This window comes from Carassius gibelio, chromosome A10 (genome assembly GCF_023724105.1).
Source record: "Carassius gibelio isolate Cgi1373 ecotype wild population from Czech Republic chromosome A10, carGib1.2-hapl.c, whole genome shotgun sequence".
In the NCBI taxonomy this organism is placed as follows: Eukaryota; Metazoa; Chordata; class Actinopteri; order Cypriniformes; family Cyprinidae; genus Carassius; species Carassius gibelio.
Genome location: NC_068380.1, coordinates 16,538,456 through 16,565,421, shown reverse-complemented (window position 1 = coordinate 16,565,421; position 26,966 = coordinate 16,538,456). Strand labels below are relative to the sequence as shown.

At 37.7% G+C, this 26,966-nt stretch overlaps 2 protein-coding genes across 2 annotated transcripts; both read left to right on the top strand.

Moving 5' to 3' along the window:
- Positions 1-465: 465 nt before the first annotated feature.
- Positions 466-8,649, top strand: LOC128021381 (RNA-binding protein EWS). Its single transcript, XM_052608510.1, has 16 exons — positions 466-535; positions 1,301-1,337; positions 1,556-1,610; positions 1,739-1,877; positions 1,991-2,201; positions 2,288-2,601; positions 2,679-2,853; positions 5,842-5,879; positions 6,523-6,534; positions 6,613-6,728; positions 6,908-7,037; positions 7,122-7,241; positions 7,339-7,480; positions 7,564-7,661; positions 7,743-7,971; positions 8,056-8,649. The coding sequence occupies exons 1-16, from the start codon at positions 520-522 to the stop codon at positions 8,093-8,095; spliced, it is 1,872 nt and encodes a 623-aa protein (XP_052464470.1). The 5' UTR covers positions 466-519; the 3' UTR covers positions 8,096-8,649.
- A 1,377-nt stretch (positions 8,650-10,026) lies between these two features.
- On the top strand, positions 10,027-26,300 carry LOC128021377 (oxysterol-binding protein 2). The gene is made up of 14 exons (XM_052608505.1): positions 10,027-10,568; positions 12,668-12,873; positions 18,948-19,198; positions 19,347-19,515; positions 20,274-20,397; positions 20,940-21,006; positions 21,113-21,241; positions 22,108-22,353; positions 22,472-22,592; positions 22,986-23,089; positions 24,127-24,222; positions 24,342-24,526; positions 24,738-24,958; positions 25,065-26,300. The coding sequence occupies exons 1-14, from the start codon at positions 10,411-10,413 to the stop codon at positions 25,205-25,207; spliced, it is 2,220 nt and encodes a 739-aa protein (XP_052464465.1). The 5' UTR covers positions 10,027-10,410; the 3' UTR covers positions 25,208-26,300.
- The last annotated feature ends 666 nt before the right edge of the window (positions 26,301-26,966 follow it).

Genomic DNA, 26,966 nt, shown 5'->3' with positions numbered 1-26,966 from the left:
CAAAGACAATACTTTATTCATATTAATTCATTTTTTTCAAAATGTGTTTATGGTTAAAGAACTGGCAAACCTATGCTCACGGGTTTACAATTTTGTTTGTAGTGTTTTTTTGCATCAGCACTCATACATTTGTGTTTCAGTCGCTTATAAAAAATATATTATTATATAAATAGTGCAGAGTGGTGCTTATGGTGATATAATTAAGATCATTTATTTCATACATCATTCCGCTTATGAAGGATTTATTTAAACGCATTCTGTCAAGTAGGTCATTCTGGACGAATCCATCTTATGGACGAACCCATATTTAATTTCGCTATATTAAGCTTCTTTCCTGAATGATGTGCTTAGCAAATCAAAGTGTATCAAAAGTCAATATACAAACAAATATATAAGGTTTCATACAGAAATACGCACGAAATTATAACGTTTGCAATACATGTCCACCCCCGCTGAAATGGTAGCGCCTGAAGAGTGTCATCCACGCATGCGTATTTTGCGCAACTAAAGGCACACGAAATGGCGTCTCCTGCAGGTAAGAGCGCCGTTAAATCTTTTGTACTGTTTCATAGTACGGTAGAGATTAATAATGTACATATACATAAAGATGGAGATACATTTTGTTGCCAGTTATGTAGAGTAAGGTATATGTTTGATAAAAGGCGATGGATCTATTAAGTGTGTATGTTATCGAGTTTGCCGGTGTGGTTCGAACCGGTTCCGTTTGTCTGCTTGTAAAAATGGGGGAGGGGGTTGAAAACTGCGGCTCTTTACATTTGGCTTAGCTTTAGACACATCCGAGTCATTACTTTAGCTGATATCACACGAATTTTCTCTAATGGTTTTATACCCAGCTTATTTTATTTTGAGCACCAAATTACACGTGCCGTTTTGTTGCTTGGCAACGCTCGAGCTAAAGGCGGGTTAACGGTTATTAGCACGACAGCTCAGCGCGAATGTCTGAATGATGTTCAGAAGTGTTGTGAAATTATCAATCACAAAATGCCTCAGTTGTACAATGTGAGTCACTAAAATCAAAACGGTTCTTTAACTGATCTATAATATATATATATAGATCAGTGGTTCTTATTCTTTCCTTTTTTGTCGTGTTTATTTGTGAGTGGCGCCTGCTCATTGAAACCTACTCCCATTCACTCTTCTTTTACACGTTACATACATGACGTTACATACTTTCTATACTATATTTTCTTTCTTATATTATTCTTATGTGTTTTGAACGGGTCTGTCGTTGTTTTCATGAAAGAATTTGAGATCTTAAAAGTTTGTGTTTTTCTTGCAGATTACAGCAGTTTCGGACAGGCTGGAAGCCAACAGGGGTATGTATGACAGATATAGGGTTCCCGTGATACTCAGAATGTTTTTGTTTTTTTGTTGTCTTTATAAAGAAGGTTTATCCTTATTCACTAATAATGGACACCTGGAGCATTCATGTTTAGTCATGGAAATGTGCTGGTCAAAATATGAGGCAATCCTGTATGTAACGTTTATGTGTGTTTATCATGAATAAACTGAGAAAAGCATCTTTTATTATCAGGTACAGCTCCTATGCGGCCCAGCCCTCTCAACAGGGTTATGCACAGGGCACTCAGGTAAACGTCATCCTAAATTATTTTCTTTTTTTTTTTCATAGTTTTTGTCGAGATAATTATGAAACAGGAGCTGTGAATGCAGCCTGGTGCAAGTGACTTACTATATATGTTTTCTTTTTGTTGTGTAGCAGTCGTATGGTCAACAGCAAGGCTACGGTTCATACAGCCAGCCGGCTGACTCGACCTACTCCCAGACCAGCGGCTCCTCCAGCAGTTATGGCCAGCAGGCATATGGATCATCCTACGGACAGCAACCACCAGCCAGTGGTATGTTATTTTTGACCTTTGATCCATTTTTGTGGAATTTAAACCAAGGTCAGTTTCTCCGGTATCTCCAAGCAGTGTGTTTATTCAGTAACTTCATTTTTCACTCATTGTAGGTGGTTATAATGCCACTCCGGCCACTCCGCAGGGCTACAGTCAGCCTGTGCAGGGATATGGAGCCAGCAGCTACGATTCCACCACAGCTGCTGCCTCGTCGACCAGCAATAGCCAGACCTCTTATGGTGGTCAGGCCAGTTACGCTGCCCAGTCTGCATATCCTGGATATGGACAACAGCCTGCTGCTGCTGCTGCTGCTGCACCTCCCAGGTATTGGGCTCACTCTGTTCTTCGTAGTCCTCTAAAGATTGGCAGTGTATTTGAGTTGGTCACCGATTGTAATTTGTGTCCTTCAGCAGCTACAGTTCTGGCAGCCAGCAGCCCTCTGGATATGAGCAGAGCTCGTATTCCCAGCAGCCTCAGCAAAACTCCTATTCTCAGCAGCAGCAGGGAGGATACCAGGGCCAGCAAGGAAGCTACGGACAGCAGAGCTCCTACAGCCAGCAGGGAGGATATCAACAAACTCCTTCCCAGCAGCAACAGGCTCCGCCTTCCAGCTACGCACCACCTTCTGGGTCTTATGGACAGCCCCCTGCTAGCCAATATGGACAGCAGGGCAGTACTGGAGGAGGCTATGGCCAGGCAGACTATAAACCATCCAACCAGTATGGTAAGTCTGCTGGTATTAATTTGGCAGAGACTCGTATCCAAATGTGAAAGCTTTAGTGAGACATTTTTCTTTCACAGGTAATTACAGACAGGACCATCAAAACGGCATGGGCGGAGGTGGTTACTCAGGCCCTGGAGAGGGCCGAGGCATGGGAGGGGGGGAGAACCGCGGGCGTGGCCGGGGTGGGTTTGACCGGGGGATGATGCGAGGAGGTGGTGGCATGCGAGGGGGCATGAGCCGTGGAGGCATGGGGTAAGTGTGTGTTTGTACAATCTCACCTCACCAACTTTCTTTCCCTCAGACAGGAGCTGAAAGAAGCCATACAGGGCTGAGAGCTGCGCTATATGCTTAGATCAGCAGAAATTTTACTTCATTATTCGGAGCCAAAGCTTGTCATAACTGTAATTTCACTTTTTTTTTTTTGTTATCAAAAGTTGTTTGAATTAATATATCAGAATCTTGAGTATTTAAGCTTTAAAAATGTAGTTTGATAAATCTGCACAATTGTTTTGACGAGATGCCAAACTGATTTAAAATCCTGACGTGCTGCTGCTCTCAGCTCTGCATCATTATGGCCTAAGGTAAGATGATTGAGAATGTGTTTTGGGAAAAGTTATAATAATTTCAGTCTCTCATATTCCCTTTATCAATAAATATGTTTGAGGGATCTTAATTCACAAGAAGGATTTATTAAGTTTAGGGATGCACCGCAATGAAAATTCTGGGCCAAAACAAAAAATTTTGGATGCACTTGTCTGAAAACCAAAAATGCTTTGTAGTAATAAAATATGAGGTAATTTTGTAAAACTTAAAAAAAAAAAAAAGCCAAGAAACAATCCCACTTTTATTGATTGTATAGTATAGCGGGAAGCAAATCGGTGATTGAGAAGGTAGGGTCATTTTACCTGTGTTGACCAGAACAGCTGTACTACACCATGCTACAGCACAGTAGTGCAATTGCAAACAGGAACAAGTTTACTACATAGATATTTCCTGCCGGCACATCAGTTAGACTTTGCCTCTCCAGTGAGCATGAGTGGAACATGAGCAGAACACGCATTCATTGAGTGGAGCATCAGGCCACGCAGTAATGATGGCTACAGAAAGTGTGAAACCTGCACACTCAACACTGCAGGGTGGTGCGGCATGCCGTTTATTTTCGGCTCATATTTTCACCTCTCTTTAATTTTCGGTGGCTGAAATTTCGGTGCATCCCTAATTAAGACGTTAGAGTATGAAACAAAATAATCAAACAGTGGGAAGGCACAGTTCATTAGATCTGTGCTCCGAATGGCTATAATAAGATTGTCAGTGCATAGTGTAATCCTTTAGGATAAATCCAAAAGGTGTATAAATCACTCCAAATGGGATTCTGTAGGCCTGCCTGATAGAATTATTTTCAGTTAGTCTCATTAAGTCTTTTACTCATTTACTCTCAATTGTAAGTTACATTTTGGGTTATTTTAGAAAGGGACAAATGTTTTAAAATGGGTAATATTTACTAGCATTGACCATAAATATCAGTGCAGGTTTTGAAAATGTTTCTTGTAGGTGTAGTATTGCATACAATTACCCATTGTTTTTAATAAACAATATTGGTTCCCAAAGAGACTTTCAATGCTGCCAAAAGCAGGAAGCCACCAAAATATGAAAGTGAATGCAGTGATGCTTGACACTAGAGCTGCACGATTAATCGTTAAAAGATCGCGATCTTTGACCACAGAAATAAATTACATTTTAAAATATATTCCAATAGAAAGCAGTTTTTTTTCTTGTACAAATGTATCACAACATTACTACTTTTACTGTATTTTGGATAAAATAAATGTGGGCTCTGTGAGCAGAACAGAATTATAAAAAAAATATATATATTACCGTTCAAAGACTTTTGGACTGGTAGTGTATATTAAAATGTTTAATAATTCATTCAGATTAATTAGACACTTTTAAATAGACTGCAGCAATAATATTTCGTAACAAATTATTTTATTTAGTTCAGAATCGTAGGAGATCTCTATATTAGACCAAAAAAAGTGTGATTCTCAATTTATCCAGAATCGTGCAGCCCTACTTGACACAAAACTGTTACTACAGAACTGCTTGCCCCTTCATTTTTAATTTGAACGTGTCCCCTGCTCTGCATAATAAAATATTTGTTGTATTAATAGACTTATTTAACTGAACTTGTGCAGTACTATTTTTAAAGTAAAGTATTTTGGTTATGAGGGTAAGCTCCAAGCTGATAAAATACACTGCATTCACTTTCTCTATTAAAAAAGGGTATGTTTTCTTTGTTACACATTTGGATTGCAATTGTCTTGTGCATTCTGAAACTTTTTCTTTAACATGCTTTGTCGCATTTATACGCTACAGGTAACAAAGTGAGAGCCATGTAAACACATCAATACTTTTACAGTACCACTACTCAGTTCTGAGTCTGGGCCGGCAGCCTTTTGAAATGGGGACTTAAAGTTGGTGGTGTCAAGAGGTGTTCCAAAAGTGTTTTTCCTACAGGAATCAGAAAATCTTGTTTTGCAACCAAAGAAAAACTGTAATAATGACCTAAAAATACAAGTTTAAGCTTTTTATAAAAGTGTTTTGATAGCTATTTTTTTTGTGTTGTGTAATTATATCAGAAAATTTTATGTAAAAAGAAAAATGGTGTTATGGTTTACCTGCTTTTTATTTTTTCTTTGACTAAAATGCATGTACCAGCTTTATGTAAGCAGATTGTTTCACATACAGCCACAGACATGCTACTGATTCATTTTGGTGCAGCTGCCACCAACATGCAGTTAGGTCCTTAGTGAAGAGCAATATTTTCCAGATTTGGGTGTAGTTTGAAATATTGCATAAGCTCATTTTCGTTTAGAGTTGGTAGCAGTGCTGTGTCTGAAACAATTACATCTCATTTACAGTGTACAAATTGCTGGGGTTTTCCACCTACAATAGTAATAAAGATCAACCCTCACTAATGCTCTATATAACCCCAATACTGTTTCAGCCACTAATGTCTTACAATTGTAAGTCGAGCAAGTCAGGCGCAGTGCACAGACATTGTAATGCTACAGCACCCCAACTGAGTGTTACTCTAAGCAATATTGTTTTATAAGGGGTGCTTGTTGAGGGTTAAGAGTCAGTTAGAACTTTGAAAAATTTAATGCCCCCATTACCCTTTTTGTGGTACCGAAGTGGCTGTTTTAAGGGATATCGCCTTCATATCTTCGCTTATTCCCCCAGCATCGCTGGAGACAGAGGTGGCTTCATTAAGCCTGGTGGTAAGTTTAATGAGAATCACAAGACTATACACTAGAATTCTCTAACTTTTATGGGTGTTTTTCAGAAGGGAAATAATTAATGCCATGCAGAACTACACTGCCGGCTAGAATTAAGAGTTTTCAACTTTTTCCATTGGTTTGTAGAGGAATGGTTCCGATCTATTTTTATTGGTTAAAAATCCTGAGTGTGGACTCCAATGAAAGGTTACTTTTGCTCTTATTATCAGGAGTTAATGGTAACTGGCCGACCCAGCCATGTATAGTATCACCATTTCAGTGTTTTACTATTTTATTCAATTTTATATGACATCAGGTATGGAGTCCAATTTGGGTCCTTGGTTTTCAAGGGTTTTTGCAAATATATATTTCTATTTAAGGCACACTGCAATAAAAACTAGGTAGCTTCTGAATAGTTTACTCTTAATACTTTTTCACAATAATCAAACCATTTTTGGGTCAACCGCATGATGGTATTTTGTCATTTTATGTCTCTGAATGGTCAGAAAGAGTGTGCCGGGGCAGTCTTGACCATAAAAAATGGTAGGATAATATTGTCAGGTGCTTGAGAAGCTTAGCTTGTAAACTAACTTATTTCTCACTTTCTTTTTGTCCTGGTGTCCTACTTGATGAAAACCTGAAACAGATGGTGACACAGGTAAGGTTGGATTTTATACAAATAAAAAATATATTGTCCTTTTCAGCTTCAGTTTTTAACACGGTCTGTTTTCTGCAGGACGTCCAGAGGAGCAGGATGACTCTGAAAACAGCACTATCTACATCACTGGGCTGACTGAGAACGCTACATTAGATGAAGTCGCTGACTTTTTCAAGCACAGTGGAATCATTAGGGTACTTGATTTTGCAGTAAAATGAAATGTCTCGGAAAGATTGATGGCTTGTTGTTTAACCATGTTTCAGTATTAGACCAATAGAAACAAGTAAGGGTTGGGTTACGCCATGCGCCAAATGGTCCTTAATTGAATCTCTTGAAAGTTATGATTGAATATTGTTTCATCTTGTTTTCTAAGATAAACAAACGGACGGGCCTGCCTGCTGTCAACATCTATACAGATAAAGATACTGGGAAACCCAAAGGTGATGCCACCTTATCCTACGAAGAGCCTCCATCTGCTAAGGCAGCAGTCGAGTGGTTTGATGGTGCGTTGAACTTCACCGAGATCATTCCAGAATGTCTGTCCTTTCTTCGTGAGTTCTTAAGATTAAATAATGTTTTCCCATTAGGAAAAGATTTCCAGGGGAAGAAGCTGAAGGTATCCATGGCCCGACGCAAGCCCATGATGGGGATGATGCGTGGGGGCATGCCAATGAGAGGAGACCGAGGTGGCATGATGGGACGAGGAGGTACGCTGATTTAGAAGCAACAGAGAACCTCTTAAGTTTCTGTTTTTCTGTACTGAAATGTCTAACCATCATGTTGGAATTGGCTCTTATCCTGCAGGAATGATGGGTCGTGGTGGGATGGGCAGAGGTGGTGATCGTGGAGGATTCATGCCACGTGGGGGTCCCAGGGGAATGGGCCGTGGAGGACCTACGGGAGGAAACATGCAACAGAGGGCAGGAGACTGGCAGTGTCCAAATGCGTATGTATTTCAGTAGTAGCGCAGTGTTACTCATTGATCCATTTATTGCCTTCAGCCTCTGATTTGAGTCTTGGTTTTTCTAGGGGATGTGGAAACCAAAACTTTGCTTGGAGAATGGAGTGTAACCAATGTAAGGCACCCAAACCTGAAGGCTTTGGACCTCCTCCCTTCCCTCCTCCAGGTTACTGTCTTTTTGTATTTAAACAACAGTGCTTCAGATATTTGCATGGCTAGAATTCACTAACTGTCTTTTGGGATTCAGGTGGTGACCGTGGTCGTGGTGGACCGGGTGGGATGCGTGGTGGCCGTGGAATGGACCGTGGGGGACCCGGTGGATTCCGTGGAGGCAGAGGTATGGATCGTGGAGGTTTCAGAGGAGGACGTGGCATGGACAGAGGTGGTTTTGGAGGAAGGGGTCGTGGCGGGCCTCCTATGGATGACATGGGAAGAAGGGGGCGAGGAATGGGACCACCTGGCAAAATGGATATGAAGTGAGTATGTTTCTGTGGAAGTGTGAAGGTTTTGTAGCCACAAAAAGGAACAGAAATGCATGATTTATTTTTATTTTTTTGCAGGGGAGACCATCGTCAGGAACGGAGAGAAAGACCATATTGAGAGATGCCTCGCTGGTCAACATCTCCCCACACCTGTTGGTTTTTCACATGATTTTAAAGTTGCAATTCCATATTTATAAATGGTTAGTATGGAACTCGTTACTGCTTTGCCGTTAGTCCTCAGTGAATGTTTTATTTTTTATTTTTTTACTTTTGTGTTTTGTGCTTGCTTTTCTGGTCCAGAAATGTAATTGAAACCAGATGCACATGTAAATGCAGGGTGTTCAGTGTGCCATTTGGATTTGTCAGAAATATATTTGTGGAACAATGTGAGGTGTTTTTTCTTTTCTTTTTTTTAATTCCCATTACCCCACATTTGCTTCACTCTGCTTTTCATGAAGAAAAAAATACTTATATTGTGGCTGTTTTAAATGCATGGCTGTAAATACTTATGCCATGTACTTGTTTTCTGCATTTACAGTCTTTACTTCAACTAAACCGTGTCTCATCTTCAGTGTGACTGAGTAATGTAAATAGCGGATGCTATTCAGTCTCTTATGTCATTTCAAACAGTGTTAAAAGAATTCACCTGAAAAAATAAAAATCTGCAAAACAGCTTTTACTTTTTTTTTTTTGAGCATCTTGTGACTGTGGTTGAGCTTTTGAATGTACAAAGTTATTAAGACTTTGTATGGTAAAAAGAGTCTTATGAGGATGTTTTGTGGCAAGCAGTTTTTTGAACAGACCTAAATGTATGTACAGAAAACTTTTCCTACAGGAGGTGTTTCGTTGCTTGTCCTAGTAGACATTTGGCCTCAGTGCTAAACCAATAACTTTGCTTCTTTAGTTCCCTTTTTGTTTATTGCTTCCTAAAAGTTTAAATATAAATGGTCAAAGAAAGTAGTTTTACCAAATTTTTGTGCTAAAGTGCCGATTACTCTCCTTATTCCAGCAGAATATCTACTTTTCTGCACAACGCTCTTAATACAAGAGTAGACATTCGAGACCGACTTGATTTTCACCCTTGGCTACTCCCAATCTTTACAACAATACAATAGAACAGCAGTGTTAAATATTTACTGTACAGCATTGTTGTATATACAAAATCGAATTCGCTCCTAATGCTCTCAATTACCCCTTAAAATAAATTTCAGGCAAATACTTCTCTATAAGTTTACAATTAAAAGAAGTTCATTTTTGACACTGCCAGTGGGACAGTCCATATGATACATCTAGGCCCGGTCTCATACATTAGGTATTTTGATAAACTGAATTAAGCAAACATATTGAGTTTAAAGTACTATTTTGTAGTAGGTAAAATCAGCAGTCAATTTCTTTCTAAAATAATGACTTGTCCATAGAAATCCTGTTTATCCCACAGAGCAGAGGTTGTGTTTTGTTAGGTCTCTTCTATAATATTTCCAACTATGCCGATAAAAATAATTTGAACTAAAAGCATGAATTTACATATTACGTTATCCCTTAATCAATCAAGTTTATTTTAAATAAGATTTGATAACCAAGAAAATCTACACTTGACCCTAACACTAGAACTCATTCTTATATTTCTGTTCTATCTACTTGTTTTCTTTTTAATTATTATGAAAAAAAAGAAATCCAGTGCTATTATGGATGAGGGCGAGCGGGACGTCATTTCTTTACATTTCTACGTTTGTCGTCTGAAAAAGAAAAAAAAGGCATACTGCATTAGAACAACACAAGGGAAAGTGAAGTAGGCAGTGAATACTTCTTAAATAAAAACTTAATTTTCTTCATGTTCTTCACACAGTATGACTTCATGGTTAGTGAGCTAATTGTATGGTGGTGTTGATGTTTTTTGGTTACTCGAGTAATTCTATAGAAAAGATCTGAATGAAGATGCTTGAAAAATTTAAAAAAAAAAAATATTTTTAATAACCGGTTTGTTGGTGCCCTCTCGTGGAGAGTACAGCGCGCTGCTTGGAAGACATCAATTCCGAAACACAAATATAAAGCGGAGAGGAAAAACGCCGCATGACTTTGCAGCACTAAATACCATAATGCAAGGACCAAGAATCTATTCGATATCGGATGCAGCCCTGCTGCATTCATGCCAAGCTTACCTCGGGATGCATACTTGAGCTCTTAAAAGCCTGTGCATCCTCCTCCTCTCTAATGTCTTTACGTCATATGGCAGATTCTGAGCAAGCTGTGCGTCCGCGATGCATCTACGTCACACACTGTATTTCCCCCAGCAGCATCAGTTTTCCAGCTCCTCCTCTCCTCGCTGTGACCGCAAATTTGACTCCTTGCTCGTGCCCTAAACGTGTTGCATTCATGCGAAGGGACGCGCGCGGTTAATGAGAGGAGGGCAGCGGTGAGGCAGACAGCAGCGACATGACCGAGCTGGTGGTGCGGACCCTTCCGTCTCCTTCAGGTGTGCAGGGTCCCGGGCCGGACACTTATAAAGGATGGCTCTTTAAATGGACTAACTACCTGAAGGGTTACCAGCGCCGGTGGTTCGTCCTGAGCAACGGCCTCCTGTCGTACTACAGGTACTGTACGCGCAGTGCGCACGAGGAGCGCGGGAGTCTCTCGGTGCGCGTGACTTTGCTGTGTCACCCCTGACACCCGCGGTACATTGTTTGACCTGATTTGGGATAGGAGTTTAGTCAGAAGTTTTCATTAAAAGGCTTCTTGCTCGTGTTGGCACCTGTCATTCCTTAGCTATCCATGCTGCAACAATACCTCTCCTGTTTATAATTAGTAATGGGGACATCTGAAGCCTCTAGTCAAGTAGATCAAGTTTGCACCTTTCTTCAAAGGCCTTACTGAGAAACAATGTTTTAATAATTCATATAGGCTATACAGTGTATTCATGTTAATAGAACACTGAAGAAACTTCTGTTTAATATATAATCAGCATAACAATTCGAGCGAAAAACAAACACCAGTTTGTATGAAGTCTGTATGAAGTACATTTGCCTTGGTTTCATTAGAGACCTCTGGGACACTCCGTTTCCCTGAAATAATAATGCATGAGTTTAATGTGTTGGATGTTCTATTTGAAATATTATTAAGGATATTACTCTTACGTGATAATTGCTTTTGTACCCTTCAGAGGCCTTTCCATCTCTGCAGCTATAAATGGTTAGCTTGCTGTACTGCATTGTGGATTTAGTATGGATTTGATATTAATGATGCTCTGATTCAGCACTCTTGGACTCAGAAATCCTGCAGTCATTTTATTGTGGCCTTCATGTTGTATTTGACCGGCATTTTTCAGTGGTCAGTGCTGAGATCTAGCGAGGACGGTACCAATAAAAAGTAAATAAATATAGAATGCTAGGTAATTGCAAATGAGATGAAAATAGCTGAAATTTGAGTAAATACAGTCAAATCAAAGGTTAAGAAAACATTCACACACTAATGATATATTCACTTAGAACAATAAAACTATTTATTTTGTACCATAATCACAATAGTAAATTCAATCAAAAGAATGAAATAATAAAAAAAAAAAATTTGCCCAATAATTAATTACTATGCTTTAGTCACTCGTATTAATAAATGATAATAAATTACTTTGTAATTATTCACAATAACACATTCACTCTTAATAGTAGAATAATAAAAACAAATTATTTTACACAATAATTACTTGCTATAGTAAAGTCTCTCATAATAAAATAAAATATCTTTACACAATAATTACTCTCATTATAATAAAATACAAATATTCTTTACAGCATTATTTATAGCAATAAAAGGCCTAAATTCACTCATAGTAATAAAAGAATAAAAGTAAACTTTTTATAGCATAATCATCTAATAATAAATTCATGACAATTTATATTTACTCAATTATTTAAAATAATAATTTAGCAAAATAATACAAATAAATTATTATTTTAAATAATTACAGTAGTTCACTCATAATGATAATATAATAAAAGTACATTATTTTTACAGCATATATCATGTTCTATCACAGAGAAAAATACATTGAGCGAAGAGAAAACTGACAACACACCGATAAACAAAGTCTCCGCTTTCTAATTTTTTAATTTTTTAAAGAAATTCAAACAATAAATAGTGTTTTGTGGCTCTTTAGGGGTAATGTGTCGTAACAGATCACTGTAGAACCACAGTTCAAGCAGCACGAGAACCAATAATCTCTTCCTCTTTACTAGTTATAGCACGAAATAAACATGAATGAACACCAGATGGTATCTTGTTTCAACCACTGAAAGACGTCAATATACACCACTTCTCAAGTTCAAGTCCACCGGCATTCAACTCTCCAAAAATGTCAGATGTGGAGTTATGATTGGTCAGATCGTCTGTCAATCAAACACCCCATGCAGGGTCACTCACAATAGTAAATTCACTCATAAAAATGATCTTTAGTACAATAATTACTCTCAATTATAAATTTACTCACAAGTATTTGCACAGAGAATGGGCATTAACTATAAACAAGACTTCTGGTTAGACTTTGAGCATCTCCAAATGGCCAGTTAATCATCTGGCTGATTTATCAGACTATCACTAGCACATAGCCGTGTTTGTGATGCTGTGGATCTGTGACTTTCAGCTAGCTGCTTCTTAAACCCGTGTCGGTGTGTTTGTGTATATGTGAATTTGTCTTTAGGACTCAAGCAGAAATGGCACACACCTGCCGAGGCACGATTACCTTGGCGACGGTGCACATAGAGGTGGGCGACACCTGTCACTTTGTGCTGACGAGTGGGGGGCGGAGCTACCACCTCAAGGCGTATTCAGAGGGCGAGTGTCAGCGCTGGGTCTCTGCTCTGCAGCAGGCCAAAGCATACGCCACTCAAATGATGCCCCATTCAGGTGAGTGACGGGTCACAGTGCCAATCAAAAGCTTCCCAGAATGCAGTTGGTGTGCAGAACTGTAATTATGGGGAGTTACTTTGAATGAACATATGATAGATTTGTTTAAAATGTTTGCTCACTAGAAAATTCCCATCATTTTCAGGTTTGGAAACGTGACTATCGTTTACAGTAAAATGGGTAAAAGGGTCTTAATAAAGAATGAGAAGAGGTGTTGATGTGTTTGTTATTAAGTAATCTGTCTTGATATTCAGGATTTAATAATACATTTATCTCAACCGTATACATTATTTTTAAACAGGTCTGCATTCTTACCTTCTCGTACCTTTTATTGCACATAGTAGAACTAAACAGGAATTTCCTTTTCTGACTTAAAGTGCTTAAATCAGAGCATGCTCCTATTATTTACTGCAGATTTACCAACCAGTTTAATCTGATCTCAGCTGTTTTGAATTATATATATATATATATATATATATATATATAAAGAACAAAAAAGATCCTTTCTATAATGAAAAGGAAAAAAAAGCATTGTATTGTTTAAGAAAATGCCACTAGGTGGTAGCATTTTTCATGCTTTCTCTTTTATAACATGCAAATATATGCAAAGTAATTATTTCATCATAAACATTATGCATTAAATGTGTTTATTTTTTGTGTTACATTTAGTAAAAACACATTTCATTGTTTCTCGACCAATATTTGAAAATAAATAATGCAATGCATTTTTATTATTCCACTTTTCAGGATTTTGACCTGGTAGCTTGAAAAAAAAAAACACCCAGCTAAAATATATCAACATATTTGATATTTTAATTGTATTGATCATTTTACAGTGTTTCCGGCTCCTCCTGTATTATTGCACTTACATGAGTCTCTTTTCTTGTTCAGTTTGATGCCAAACATGATTAATTTGCACACCTTGTCATTGGGATGATACGATGTGCTGCTGAATGGAGTGACGAGCTTATAAGCTCCGCCCACTGTGCAGTCTGGAGAATGTGAGGGAAAGAGGGAGAGGGAGAAGGAAAACAGGAGCGAGAGGGATGGGAGGGAAGCTGGGAAGGTGACTGAGGAGACGCTACATTTTAACATCATCTTCACTAAATAAACATTGTTCGCTTTGTATTTATCAATGATTTGATCCTGTGGAGAAAAGGTAAGGAACATTATGAATACTTATGTTTGATTGCCATTTATGCAAAAGCATCTTTTGTCTTTGTAGGAAAAAAATTCAGTTCATAGATGCTTTTAGCCTTTATTTTATTTTAGTATGATATGAATTCGATTGAATAGTCTGTTTTACATACCAAATCAGCTTTCATTTCAGCTTTGATTATAAAGTTCTGTGAGCAGAAGCTATTTATAGCTCAGTTATGAGTGGGAATGTGTGAATTATTATAGATTCTCTGAAGCACATTGTGGCTACTCTATTAATCCATTCACATTTCATAGAACTTGTTTATATTTGTATGTGGTCACTTACTCTTTTATGGGCCTAATACCTTTAGTGCTTACAGCTTACTCTCAGGATTTGAATTAGGATCCAATGTTGGATAATATGTTACATGTTTCATAACAATATGCTACATTTGAACATTTGTGAGTGATGATTGCTTGTGTTCAGTTGTCTGGGTGTTTCTAGGTTTTTGCCAACAAATTATTGGTGTCAAAAGGGTCTCTTTCTTTGAGTGTGGTCTGTAAGTTGTGTTGTAAGTGTGAGAAACACGACTCGGTGCAGAGCAGAATATCTGTGGATTGTCAGACAGTCAGTGAAGTTAACCATCGCTTGTTTCTGAGATCCTTCCAGTCTTTTATGTTTGTCTCCACACATCGAATCTTCCCTGTTCTGCGATCTGCTGTTAGTTCAGGTGTGGTTATTCAGAGATGAGTCACTGGTGTATCTCCAGCAGGTCAGAGGAAGGTTTGAGCGATGTCTGTCTCTGTGATGATGCTGGCAGGAGGCACAGGCACACAATGGCTGTATGTGGGTCATCAGACTGGAGGAGTTCTCATTCTCTCCTCTTTGATTCTGCTCTCTAGAGATCCACGCTAATCCACTTTCCACCGATTGTTTTCTTGGCAATCAGAAAATTGCAGTCTTTTGCTTGGATTAGGTTGAAGACGCTTTAGCTTAGATAGAGTTTGGGTAGAAAGACTAAAGCTGGCATTTCAGTGATCATGTAATCTTTGCAGCTGATGAGTTCAGCTTGAATTGATCCTCAATGCAAAAATAAATCTTACTTGCAAAAAGTTATTCTAACCAACGTAAAAAAAGTAGTAAAAGTAGTATATATCTATATAAATATTCATAGTTATTTCACTTTAATAGCCTGGAAAAGGACCTGCACATTGCCATTAAAGTAAAATTACTCAACCTAAGCATAGGAGCTTGATAAAAATCCAAATTTTAGATGAAAATTTCAGATGGCACTTAGAGGCTTTTGCATCTGAACTCTTCATATATATATACATACACACACACACACACACACACACACACACACACACACACACACACACACACAGGAGTCAGTGTATTATTTTGTGTGAACTGAAGAAAACTGTAATAATGTTTCTAGCAAAAATAATTTTGTTGACCTTGGATACTGGGATACTCATGCGTTTGATTAAAGTAAGTACATATTATGTTACAAAATCAGGCATCATTTTATTATAATGAATGGACTTTTTCTCTTATTCAATATTAACAAATGTCCAGAACCAATTTTTACATACTGGTTTATTTTTGTTTTCTGATCGACAAAATAAATAATAATAGGACTATATAAAATGAAGTAATTAATCCTAAATAATAGTAATGGTACATAATAATTCATATTACAATGAAAAACGTTTGATGTGCTTTTTTTTAGCTGCCACAATAAATAATCATAATACTACAATGAAAAACAAAAAAAGAAAATATTATTATTATTATTATTTTCATGTAGTAATAAATTATGAAAAGTTGTTATGTAAATGGTTGCAAGTTTATTTTTGTGTCTGTTTTAAGGGCTATGTCTAACTGTTGAGCTTTTATTAATACATTATTATTGAAGTACTGTCAATTATTATTTATTATTAATTATGCAAACAATTTTGAAGTGTTTCATCGTTTTGTCATTTGCTCACCTAGGCTGCATTTATTTGATCTATTTGATAAAAAATACAGTAAAAATAGTAATGAGAATTATTAGTGCAATCTAACATTTAAATTGTAATATATTGTGAAATGTGATTTATTTCTGTGATCAAAGTCTTCAGTGTCACATGATCCTTCAGAAATCATTCTGATATACCGATTTGCTGCTTAAGAAACATTTCATATTATTATCAATGTTGAAAACGGTTGTGCTGCTTCATATTTGTGTTGGAACGGTGATGTGTTTTTTTCAGATATAACATATTTCACAGATGATCTGATCAGTGCAGCAGGTCATTTAAAAGGCACTCGTCTTCCCTTTTATCTCCAGTCTCTGATACAGCCTACAGACTGAGTGAGTTTCAGTTAACAGTGTGCCAGCATGTGTCCCGCTCGTCTCCTCGTGTAGCCGCCTCAGGCTCATACAAGCAAGTGCTTCCAAAAATGTCTTTCGGCAAACAAGACTGAATTTACAGCCTGTTCTCGTCTATTTTCCAGTGAGTGATGGTCATGTTGTGTGAGAGAGCAGGCAAAGCGAGATGCATTAGCCCATGTTGTTTTTTTTGTTTTTGTTTTTCATTCTCCTCATAGCTGCTAAAAATAGCCATCCGCCCAGTTATGTGAGACCTTGTTTCCATGGTAGCGGTGTTCATTCACAGAAATCTGGTGTTTTGAATGGGTTGCTGCTGGTTATTATGACGCGTCTCTTTCACGTCACCTACTGCCCACATTCAGCTGTGATGTCCTTCAGCTCTATAATGACATCTGGATCTGTTTGAGCATGTTCTCTCTCTCTCTTTTTTTTTTCTCCGATGGCCATCAGCTCCCATTACAGCTTCTGTCCATCTCTGTGGTCATTTTTCAGCATCTATTTAAAGCCTGGCTGAAAGATATCCTTGTAATTGAAAAGACTTCCACAAAAGGAGAGTTTTAGTTCTCAGCTGTCACGTCAGACTCCTCCAGCACTGTGTGCGTTTGTGCTATTTATAGAGATATTTGAGTTCAGCCTGCAGCGCTGCGGTAAATATGTCAGCTGCAGAACATCACAACACATAATAACTTCACTTATTTGAAGGAATGGGCCATTCTTTTGATTACCACAGGCATTGATTTTGAATTCCAGTTTACATACAGTTTACACACTTACATTGGAAGTCTGTAGCAGGGCTGTCAAACTTTTGCCATGACCCTCAAATATGACGATCCCTTTGCAGCTACTCTATATTTCTGCTAAAAAAAAATATTATAAAGACAACATTCAAAAAATAAATATTAATTATTATTAATAGGAATTATGATATAATTAACAATAATTATATTGACAAGTTAAAACTAGCACATATTAATTTTCATAATCTTTATCACATAAAAAAGTGATCTAAAGCAAAAAAAAAAAAAAAAATAATATAATATTATATATTATATAATATATATATAAATATATATATATAATATATATATATATATATATATTATAAATTTATATATATAAATTTTATTTATATATAATAAAAAATAAATTCCAATAAAACTGTGGTTCTTGAAACTTCTGGAAAATTAAACGTGGCTAATGTACATACCTTTATAAACACTCCCATTCTTTGTTAATGATCGTTCATTGATGATATATTTTATGGTTCTGTTAGTATTATTTAGAGGACCTTCAAATATTGTTGGACATTGGGGGCCCTTCGACTCAAAAGGTTGATAATCTCTACCCTAGAAATGTACATATAAAAGAAATAGATGCTTTGGAGTAGTGTTTTAAAAGCTATACAAATACATTTGAATTAAGTTGTAATGTTTTTCACACAGTATTAAAATAAAATGACACATGTGCTGAGGGCTGGATGTGTTCAGGTATTTTCGGTGGTGATCGTGAACATGTCACTTGCTGTCAATGGGCCATTTTTGGAGTACATGAAATAATTAGTTTGACGCAAACACATATGTGGCTGTAGTGGATATATGTTCAATTGTTTATACTTTTTCAAATCCCATGAAGTTCAGCTACTGGAACATTTTTGGAAAGACATGGTCAATGTTTTGTTGGTTCTTCCTACATACAATTAAGTACAGCCCAGTGAAAAAGACAACACTTTTTCATTTTCATTCATGGTAAATAAACAGAGCTGTACTTCCCTTATTTTCATTTACATTTAGTCTTTTATCCAAAGCGACTTACAAATTAGGACAATAGAAGCAATCAAAATCAACAAAAGTGCTAGTGCTATGCAAGTGCCATAACAAGTCTCAGTTAACGCAGTACACGAAGAAAGGTTTTTTAAGTTTATAATAAATGAAAAGAAAATCAGATAGAATACAAAAAGATTAGAAAAGCTAGTGTGTGTTTTAAAAAAAAAATTAAGAAAACAAGTAGTTAGTAAATGAATAGTGTGCAAGTCTAAAATAGGCTATTTTTTTAAAGAATAGAATTAGAATAGAGAGTGGCAGAGTTAGAGGGTCAAATAAAAGTTGAAAGAGATTTGTTTTTAGCCGATTCTTGAAGATGGCTAAAAACAAAAAAGAAGGGATTAAGCTGTTCGGACTGAGTAGCAATGTGTTCTGAGAAAGTCAGCTGATCATCAGTCATATCTAATCATATATAAGGTTTCTGGCTGTTTTTGATGGAGTTATGGTTGATGTGCCTAACTTGATGGTCAACTTGTGATGAAACGATGGGATTGCTGGAATCACAAGCAGTTCTGTCTTGGCAAGGTTGAGTTGAAGGTGATGGTCCTTTATCCAGTAAGAAATGTCATCAGCTTAGCAGTGGTATGAAAAGCCATGTTTCTGAATGACACAAACTAATGATGCCATGCTCAGAGAAGAGAAGTGGTCCAAGAACTGAGCTGACTATACACACTTATGCATATCTTACGTATATCTTCTCATTTGGCGTCTATCTCTCCATTTCACTTTTCTCCAGATGACTCTGGAGACGAGGGTCCACTAGCCCACCCGGACCGTGCTCTGGTCCAAGGGGCGCTCAAGACTCTGGCCAGCAAGCTTGAAGACCTCAGCACCTGTAACGAGCTGATCGGGAAGCACGGCGCGGCCCTCCAGCGCTCCCTCAGTGAACTGGAGGACCTGCGGGCCCCCAGCGACGGAGCAGATAAACTGAAGTCCGTAAACGAGCGAGCCACTCTCCTCCGCATCACTTCCAATGCTATGATCAATGTGAGTTTCAGTGGCTGAATTATAGTTGACGCCGCTAATTAAAACGGACATTTTAGCATAAAAATGCATGTTTTATCTTTAAAAATGTCTGAACCTGTAACAGAAAATGAATGATGAATGTGAATGATTGGGCTGGTTTTTGGATCAGGCCTGCCAGGACTTTGTGGATCTAGCGGAGGCACACAGCCGGCGGTGGCAGCGTGCGCTGCAGTATGAGCGGGAACAGCGCCACCACCTGGAGGAGACTATCGAGCAGCTAGCCAAACAACACAACAGTCTGGAGAGAGCCTGGAGAGAATCGCCCAGCACACACGATAGTGAGGCTTTTTGATTGTTTCGTTTTATTTGTCTGTGGAGCACAAAATGCAATGTTTTGCTGAATGTCCAAACTGCTATGTTCTCTACACTTAGTGTGAAGAATAAACTGAAGCTGTCATGCTTTAAAAAAGACATGTTATTTTGACTCATGTGAACTATATTACAATATTTTCAATGTAAACTAGGCCTGTTGATTTAAAAAAAAAACATTTTTTTTAAAGAAAATAATCGTTTTATACACCAAGCATGCATTAAATCGATCAAAATGACAGAAAATATAATATTAATAATAAAGCTTTAAATCACAGGAATAGTTACATTTTAGAAGATAATAAAATAGAAACTTTATTTTAAATCGTAGTAAATTTAATCAATATTACTGCCTTTAGTGTATTTTTGATCAAATAAATTGAATAAACTGGTGAACACAAGAGACTTCCTGAAAACATGAACAAATCTTACTGACACAAACTCTTCAACTCTAGTGTGATTGTTTCTTTCCCTTTGTTATCCAAATGTATTAAGTACAATTTAAATTTAGATGTATGAATTATTTTACTTTGAGAATTATATTAGTTTAATGGCTTTGCAATGCAAGCACAATAACACATTATATAAATCCGTGAAAACTGTTTTTTGCTTTCTCTATGTTATTACAGGCTAGGCTTAAAATGTAACACTCAGTTTTATACAGAAAGAGTTTTCTGATAATGCTGACCCATCATTAAATCCAGACTTTCCGTGTGTTGATCTTCAGAAGGTGCAGAGGGGACACTGGAGGGAGAATCCAGTGAAGAGAATGAAGACATAGAGTTCTTTGATGCCATGGAAGATTCTCCGGCCTTCATCACAGTGCCTGCAGAAGATCACTCACAACACAGGTTTACAAGAAGAAAGATCATGTCTGACTGAAAGTGGCTTTTAGTGACAGTTTCAGACAACACATATACTTACAAGAGCTTGATAAAGTAACACGCTCTTGTCATTATGGGCACATGTGATATTCATTTTTTAATTTTTCTTAGCTATTTCTCTTAATAATAATCAATGTGCTGAGATTGCTGCACAATTATTTGAATAATTTTTAGGTCTCATTGATTTCGGATGTACCTTCCCTTAAGTGGTGCTTAAAAGCTAAATGAATTGTGGGTTTCATGTAAGTTATATGGTCTCTTCCTGTAAAAGTGGGCAGTTCTCGGCCAAAACAAGTGGACGCTAAGTGGAATGATGTTATTGTAAATATTGCACACAACAAATAGTTTTCAGTATCTATACAGTGTTTATCTACTCTATGCCTGAATAATGAATGATCTTCCCCTAGTGTGGCTTGTGAGTACATTACATATTTACAGTAAGAAGCAATTTGATATTTCAGCCCTCACTTGTGTTTCTGTTTGTGCGTGTGTGTGTGTGTGTGTCTTAGACACTTGAGCAGTAATCAGAACGTGACCAGTGGAAGTTTATCCAGAAATTGGAGCCAGGATGACAATGTGAGCTTGGGCTGTTTATTCATAACATCGAAACAGAACCACACATGCCAAATAATGTTGATTCCGTTTATGTTTGCTCACTATACTGTTTTCTCTGTGTGTACAGAACGGTTCTGGTAGCTACTTGCGCAGGGGCAGACGCTGTCGTATCCCAGATAAGCCCAACTACTCCCTGAACCTGTGGAGCATCATGAAGAATTGCATTGGAAAGGAGCTCTCTAAAATCCCCATGCCTGTAAGAGGAGCCTCACTATATCATTTGTGCTATATAGTACTGAGCTGTGGGAGATAATGCCCAATGATTATAATTAAAGAAACAGTTCAACCAAAATGAAAATGTACCCATCCTCAGACCATTAAAGATTGCAAAATGCATTCCATCACTTCCTCATCAATGGATCATTCGCAGTGAATGGGTGCCGTCAGAATGAGAGTCCAAACAGCTGATACAAACATCACAATGATCCACACCACTGCAGTCCATCAGTTAACACTGTGCGAAGTGAAAAGCTGTGTGTTTGTAATGAGCAAATCCATCAAGATATTTTTTAACTTCAGTCCTGTATTCACAACATTGATTTCTCTCGTCTGAACCAGGAGAGAAATATGCACAGGTCAGGCAAGTTTGAACAGTCCTAAAACAGTTCTAATATGCGGGTGGATTTTGATGTGAGAGACAACAGAGGATGGCCTTTTTCATTGGAAGAAGGGTTATTATGGATTATAGCCTGGTATTTTGGACAGAAGTAACAGTTTTTATGTTGAAACAGCTTATTTATAGATTCTGATAACCACACAGCTTTTTGCTTCACATGGCATTAACTGATGGACTGCAGTGGTGTGGATTATTGTGATGTTTTTAATCAGCATTATTCTGACGGCAGCCATTCACTGCAGAGGATCCATTGGTCAAGTGATGTAATGCTACATTTCTCTAAATCTGTTCTGATGAAAAAAAAACCCTAACAAACAATCTACATCTGGTTTGGCCTGGGTACATTTTCAGCACATTTTCATTTTTGGGTGAACCTTGAAATTCTCCGAATCTTGGTTATCTGAATCCTGACGTATATCTGTGTGTGTCTGAATCCTCACTTCCAGGTGAACTTCAACGAGCCGTTATCGATGCTGCAGCGCTTGACAGAGGATCTTGAATACAGCGAGCTCCTGGACCGGGCGGCACGCTGTGACTCCTCTCTGGAGCAGATGTGTCTGGTGGCCGCCTTCTCCGTCTCGTCTTATTCAACCACCATCCACCGCACAGGGAAACCCTTCAACCCCCTGCTGGGAGAGACCTATGAGCTGGACCGCGTGGAGGAGTACGGATACCGCTCCATCTGTGAACAGGTCAAATATGCATATATAAAATAATATATATGTAACATATATTACTTACCTATTTATAGTTGCATAAAATGTTATTAATGTTGTTAATGTCAGTGATTGTGTGACACCTCTCTCTCAGATAAGTCATCACCCTCCGGCGGCTGCCCACCATGTGATATCACAGCGAGGCTGGACCCTGTGGCAGGAGATCACCATCGACAGCAAGTTTCGTGGCAAATACATCTCCATCATGCCGCTAGGTGATGCATCATGAGCTATGAGTCACCTTTAGAGCACATTCTCATCATTATTACATTACCTCATGATTTCTGACCAGCGTTTTAATGCATAAATGCAGAAAATGTCTAAAAATGTTTTTTGAAAACTCATAGGCTAGTATTAAAAACAACACTAGTTACCTGTAGTGTCTGTATAGATGTGCTGCTTTCAGGTAAACGTTACTTCAGAGGACAATTTCATTTGTGAAATAGTTTCTGTTTTTATAGAAATTTTTGTACTGATGTTTATTGCAGATCTTCCTGCAGCTTTGAGATAATTTTAGAGCGAATCAAGCTTGTTTGCGTTTATTTCCATGTACGTTTCTCTTTCTCCTGTCGTTGTTTGCTCACAGTGCCTCTCTTTTCTCTCTGCAGGAAACATTCACCTGAAGTTCCACTCCAGTGGGAATCATTATGTGTGGAGTAAGGTGACCTCCACTGTGCACAATATAATCGTGGGAAAACTATGGATAGATCAAGTATGTGCCTGGTGTCATTCTCTTTTCTCTCCTTTTTCTTTGTTTGTTAGCTTTTCATATTATGCATTTACTTCTAAAATTTTTTTTTTGTTTGAAGAATATCCTGGTTATTTGTTTCTGTTTAATAAATGTGTATGGGGAGAGGTGCAGACAAACTACAAAGTGACACACACACACACACACACACACACAAAATATATATAAAGGTGTCATTAAAATAATAAAAAGGTCCGTGCTCTGTATACCAGAGTTATTTTTTATCATTATATTTATATTTATGAATATTTTGAATTAGCTTTTATTTTATATTTTAGTTACCATTTTAATTTCAGTTTAAGTTTCATAGTGTGCCTTTTTATTTCTATTTAGTTTTTTTTTTCAGTTCAATTTAAATTGACTTCAATGTAAACTTATTTCAGTTAGTTTCCAGGGCAACATTAAATTTTTTTTTTTTTTTAAGTTAAACTTTTTCATGTTATATTTGTATTTGCTTTGATTTCAGCTTCATTTCAATTAATGAATGAATAAATTAATGAGTACATTCCAAGTGTATGCTAAATATATTTGAGAAAATGGTTGAAATTTAAATCATTATTTACTAAAATCTTTATTGTGGTACTCAAATAAAACATTTGATGTGTTAGATCAAGTATGTTGTCTCAAATCTTACATCAGATTTGACAGAAGGAAAAAAGTCATATGGGTTTGCAGCAACATGAAGGTGATTAAATGATGACGAATTTTCATTTTTGAGTAAATTATGGTTTGAGTCCTCGTGTTGAGGCATTACTCATCTTCAGCACTCCATCTGTTTGAGAAAAGTCACCACTGACAGGAAACAGGAAACAGCTCTGGATTGAATCAGTGGGGAATGCAGTTAAAGTGAATTGACCACCAAGGCATGAAATCAAAACAGATCATATTAACTTCCTTAATAAATGTTCATTTCATGTCACTTAACTCAAATCCAAACACCTGCTCTTCATCACTGCAGCTCTGTCATTATTATTAATGCATGACTCTTTGTCCTGATGCAGTCTGGGGACATTATAATCATGAACCACAGGAACAAGGACAAATGCCACCTCAAGTTCTCCCCATACAGCTATTTCTCCAGGGATGTTCCCCGCAAGGTCAGTCAGTCTGTGTATCAGTCGCCTTCATTCAGTCCTCCAGCATGTGAAATGTGAGGCTGTGTGCCTCTGCCCTCCGCTGGGTGATGAGTGAGCGCTGTGTGTCCTCCCGTCCACAGGTAACAGGCGTTGTGATGGATGCTGAAGCCTGCACCCACTACATTCTCTCCGGAACGTGGGATGATAAAATGGAAAGTGCAAAGATCATAGAAAGCAGCCACGGCTCTGGAGGATCTGAAGGCAAACAGAAAACGGTCTATCAGACTCTACCTCCAAAACTAATGTGGAAGAAATACCCTCTGCCGTAAGAGTCAGTCTGTCCGTCTGTATCTGTTTATCTATCTATCTGTCTGTCTTTTTATATCATATTCTTATTATTTATAGAAGTGACAATTTTAATCACATATGCTCAAAATATACTTGGGAACATTTGTGCTGTGAAAAGGGCTCACTGCGCTGCATTCACATTCATTCATAATGTCTACTCTCTTTTTTTTTCTCTTCTGTAATTCCAGTGAGAATGCAGAGAACATGCATTACTTCTCTTCTTTGGCTCTGACTCTGAATGAGCCGGAGGATGGTGTTGCCCCAACAGACAGCCGCTTACGGCCCGACCAACGGCTGATGGAGGCGGGCTTGTGGGATGAGGCTAATACTGAGAAACAGCGTCTGGAGGAGCGTCAGAGACTGGAGAGGAGGAAGAGAGAGGCGCAGGCCAACCTCGCACTAGAAGAGGGTAAGACAGCCTCACACACTCATTATTTCATATACCTAGTAGGCAGTATACAGTACAAACAGCAGGAGAGTATCACACTGAAGATGTTTGGTGCTGGTTTTGACAGGTAAGGAGGCCGAGAGCTACCAGCCCTTGTGGTTTGAGAAAAGGACTGACACAGAGACGGGTGAGAGCAGCTACGTGTATAAAGGAGGCTACTGGGAGGCCAAAGACAGACAGGACTGGAGTCAGTGCCCTGCCATCTTTTGAAGCCTCTCTTCCATACCAGGAGCAGCTGGCCATTCCAAGTCATCCTGTATTAGAAAAAGCTGCTTTCTAATGTTTCCCATTCCAAGGAGTTTCGAAGATGTGGAATATGCCGATTCCAAGGCACCCATATGTGTTCATATATGCATCTCAATTTGATGTGCATTCATGGGGGCGTTGAGACACCTGTACTGTAGCAGGCATAACTCACATTGCATGGAAAACCGTTCTAAGCACAATAGATGGAGGCACTTTATAAATGTGACAGTGAGAGACGATGATCTGGGGAGTGTAACACTTCACCAGGGAAAAGAGTCTTCCTCAAAGCTGATTTATACCCTGATTTTTAACCGTTTCAGGTCAACCGTATGATATCCATGAGAACAGACATTCAAAGCACATGCTACTTTTGAATAATGAAGACCGAATGCCCTCAAGACTGTGTTCCTGCATTGAGCTGTAGTGTAGATAAAGTGTTGTGTAGTTTCAATAGTGCAAACATGCTCCATAAACAACCTAGATAGAGTCCGGATCAGTATATTGATGTTGCTTCAACAAAATAACAATTACCAAGGCTTAGATATTTAATGCCAGAATTTGTTTTTAGCTGCCCGTTTAGTTATTTAGCACAAGCGTAATGTAAATGTCATTGTGTAGGTGATGAATTACGGCTTAATGGAAATTCTCTATATTGAGTCATGGCTAAATGTTTGCAAACACGCTAAAAAAATCAAACTATCAAGCATTTAATTATTTAAATAGATGAATTAATACTTGCACATTGCTCTATTATATGACTTTTGAAATGATTATGCAAATAAAGCATGCACTTCAACAGATATGCTCATATATTTGTTTAACATTCACAGGTATCAGTTCACATTTTAGGGTGTTTTGCAAACCTTTGGCCTTGACTATATTGTTAATAACTAGCATTTTGTGGTAGCAATACTTTCTAGTTTCCAGTATTAGCTGCTAAAGCACATTTACACTACATACAGTTCACCATTAAACAGTGGTCTGGAATACTGACCGTAAACTGTAACCAAAATGAGTTTGAAAGCTCATGTTTGGCATTAAAATATTCTGAAAATTAGCAGTACACTCAAAATGAGGTTATACCATGTCAGAACTATGTAAGTATACAATGTAAAGGCCTGAATGATATTTACTGTCTGTGTTTGAGTTTTTCAACTGAAAGAAAGTGCCCTCGGAGAAGGTTTTGAGATCAGCTCCAGAAACACTGCAAAACTGACACTTTCCAGTGTACACAGTATTAACCTGATGTATTGAAACCTTAAAAAGTGGACTATTTTAACAAGATAAATTGAATAATTATTATGCTGATATATATTAACGCTGAAAGTTTCAGTGTTTCAGGATGCTGCATTCCAAGGACTGTCTAAATTTTTCACTAGATTATGTAAATTTGCAGTCTTGGTTGTTTTATATAATCTGAATGTATCGTATTTAAAAGAAGGATATTGACAATAATTACATGTGCAATATTTCAAGGTTTATCAATGGTGTTGTTCAGCTCTGTTGGTTTGTTTTGAAGCATTTCAGTTTCATTGACGCCAACGTACTTTAGCAGTGGATCATAATTATTTTTTACCTTGAAATATCAGTTTCAGAATCGTTCTAGTCATCTTTCACTGATATCTAAGAGGGTATATGTTTTTGTTTATTTCCCTTAATTATCTAAGTTTGGGGAATGGCAGCAACAAATGCAGGTGTTCATCTTTTCTACTGAAGGCTAATT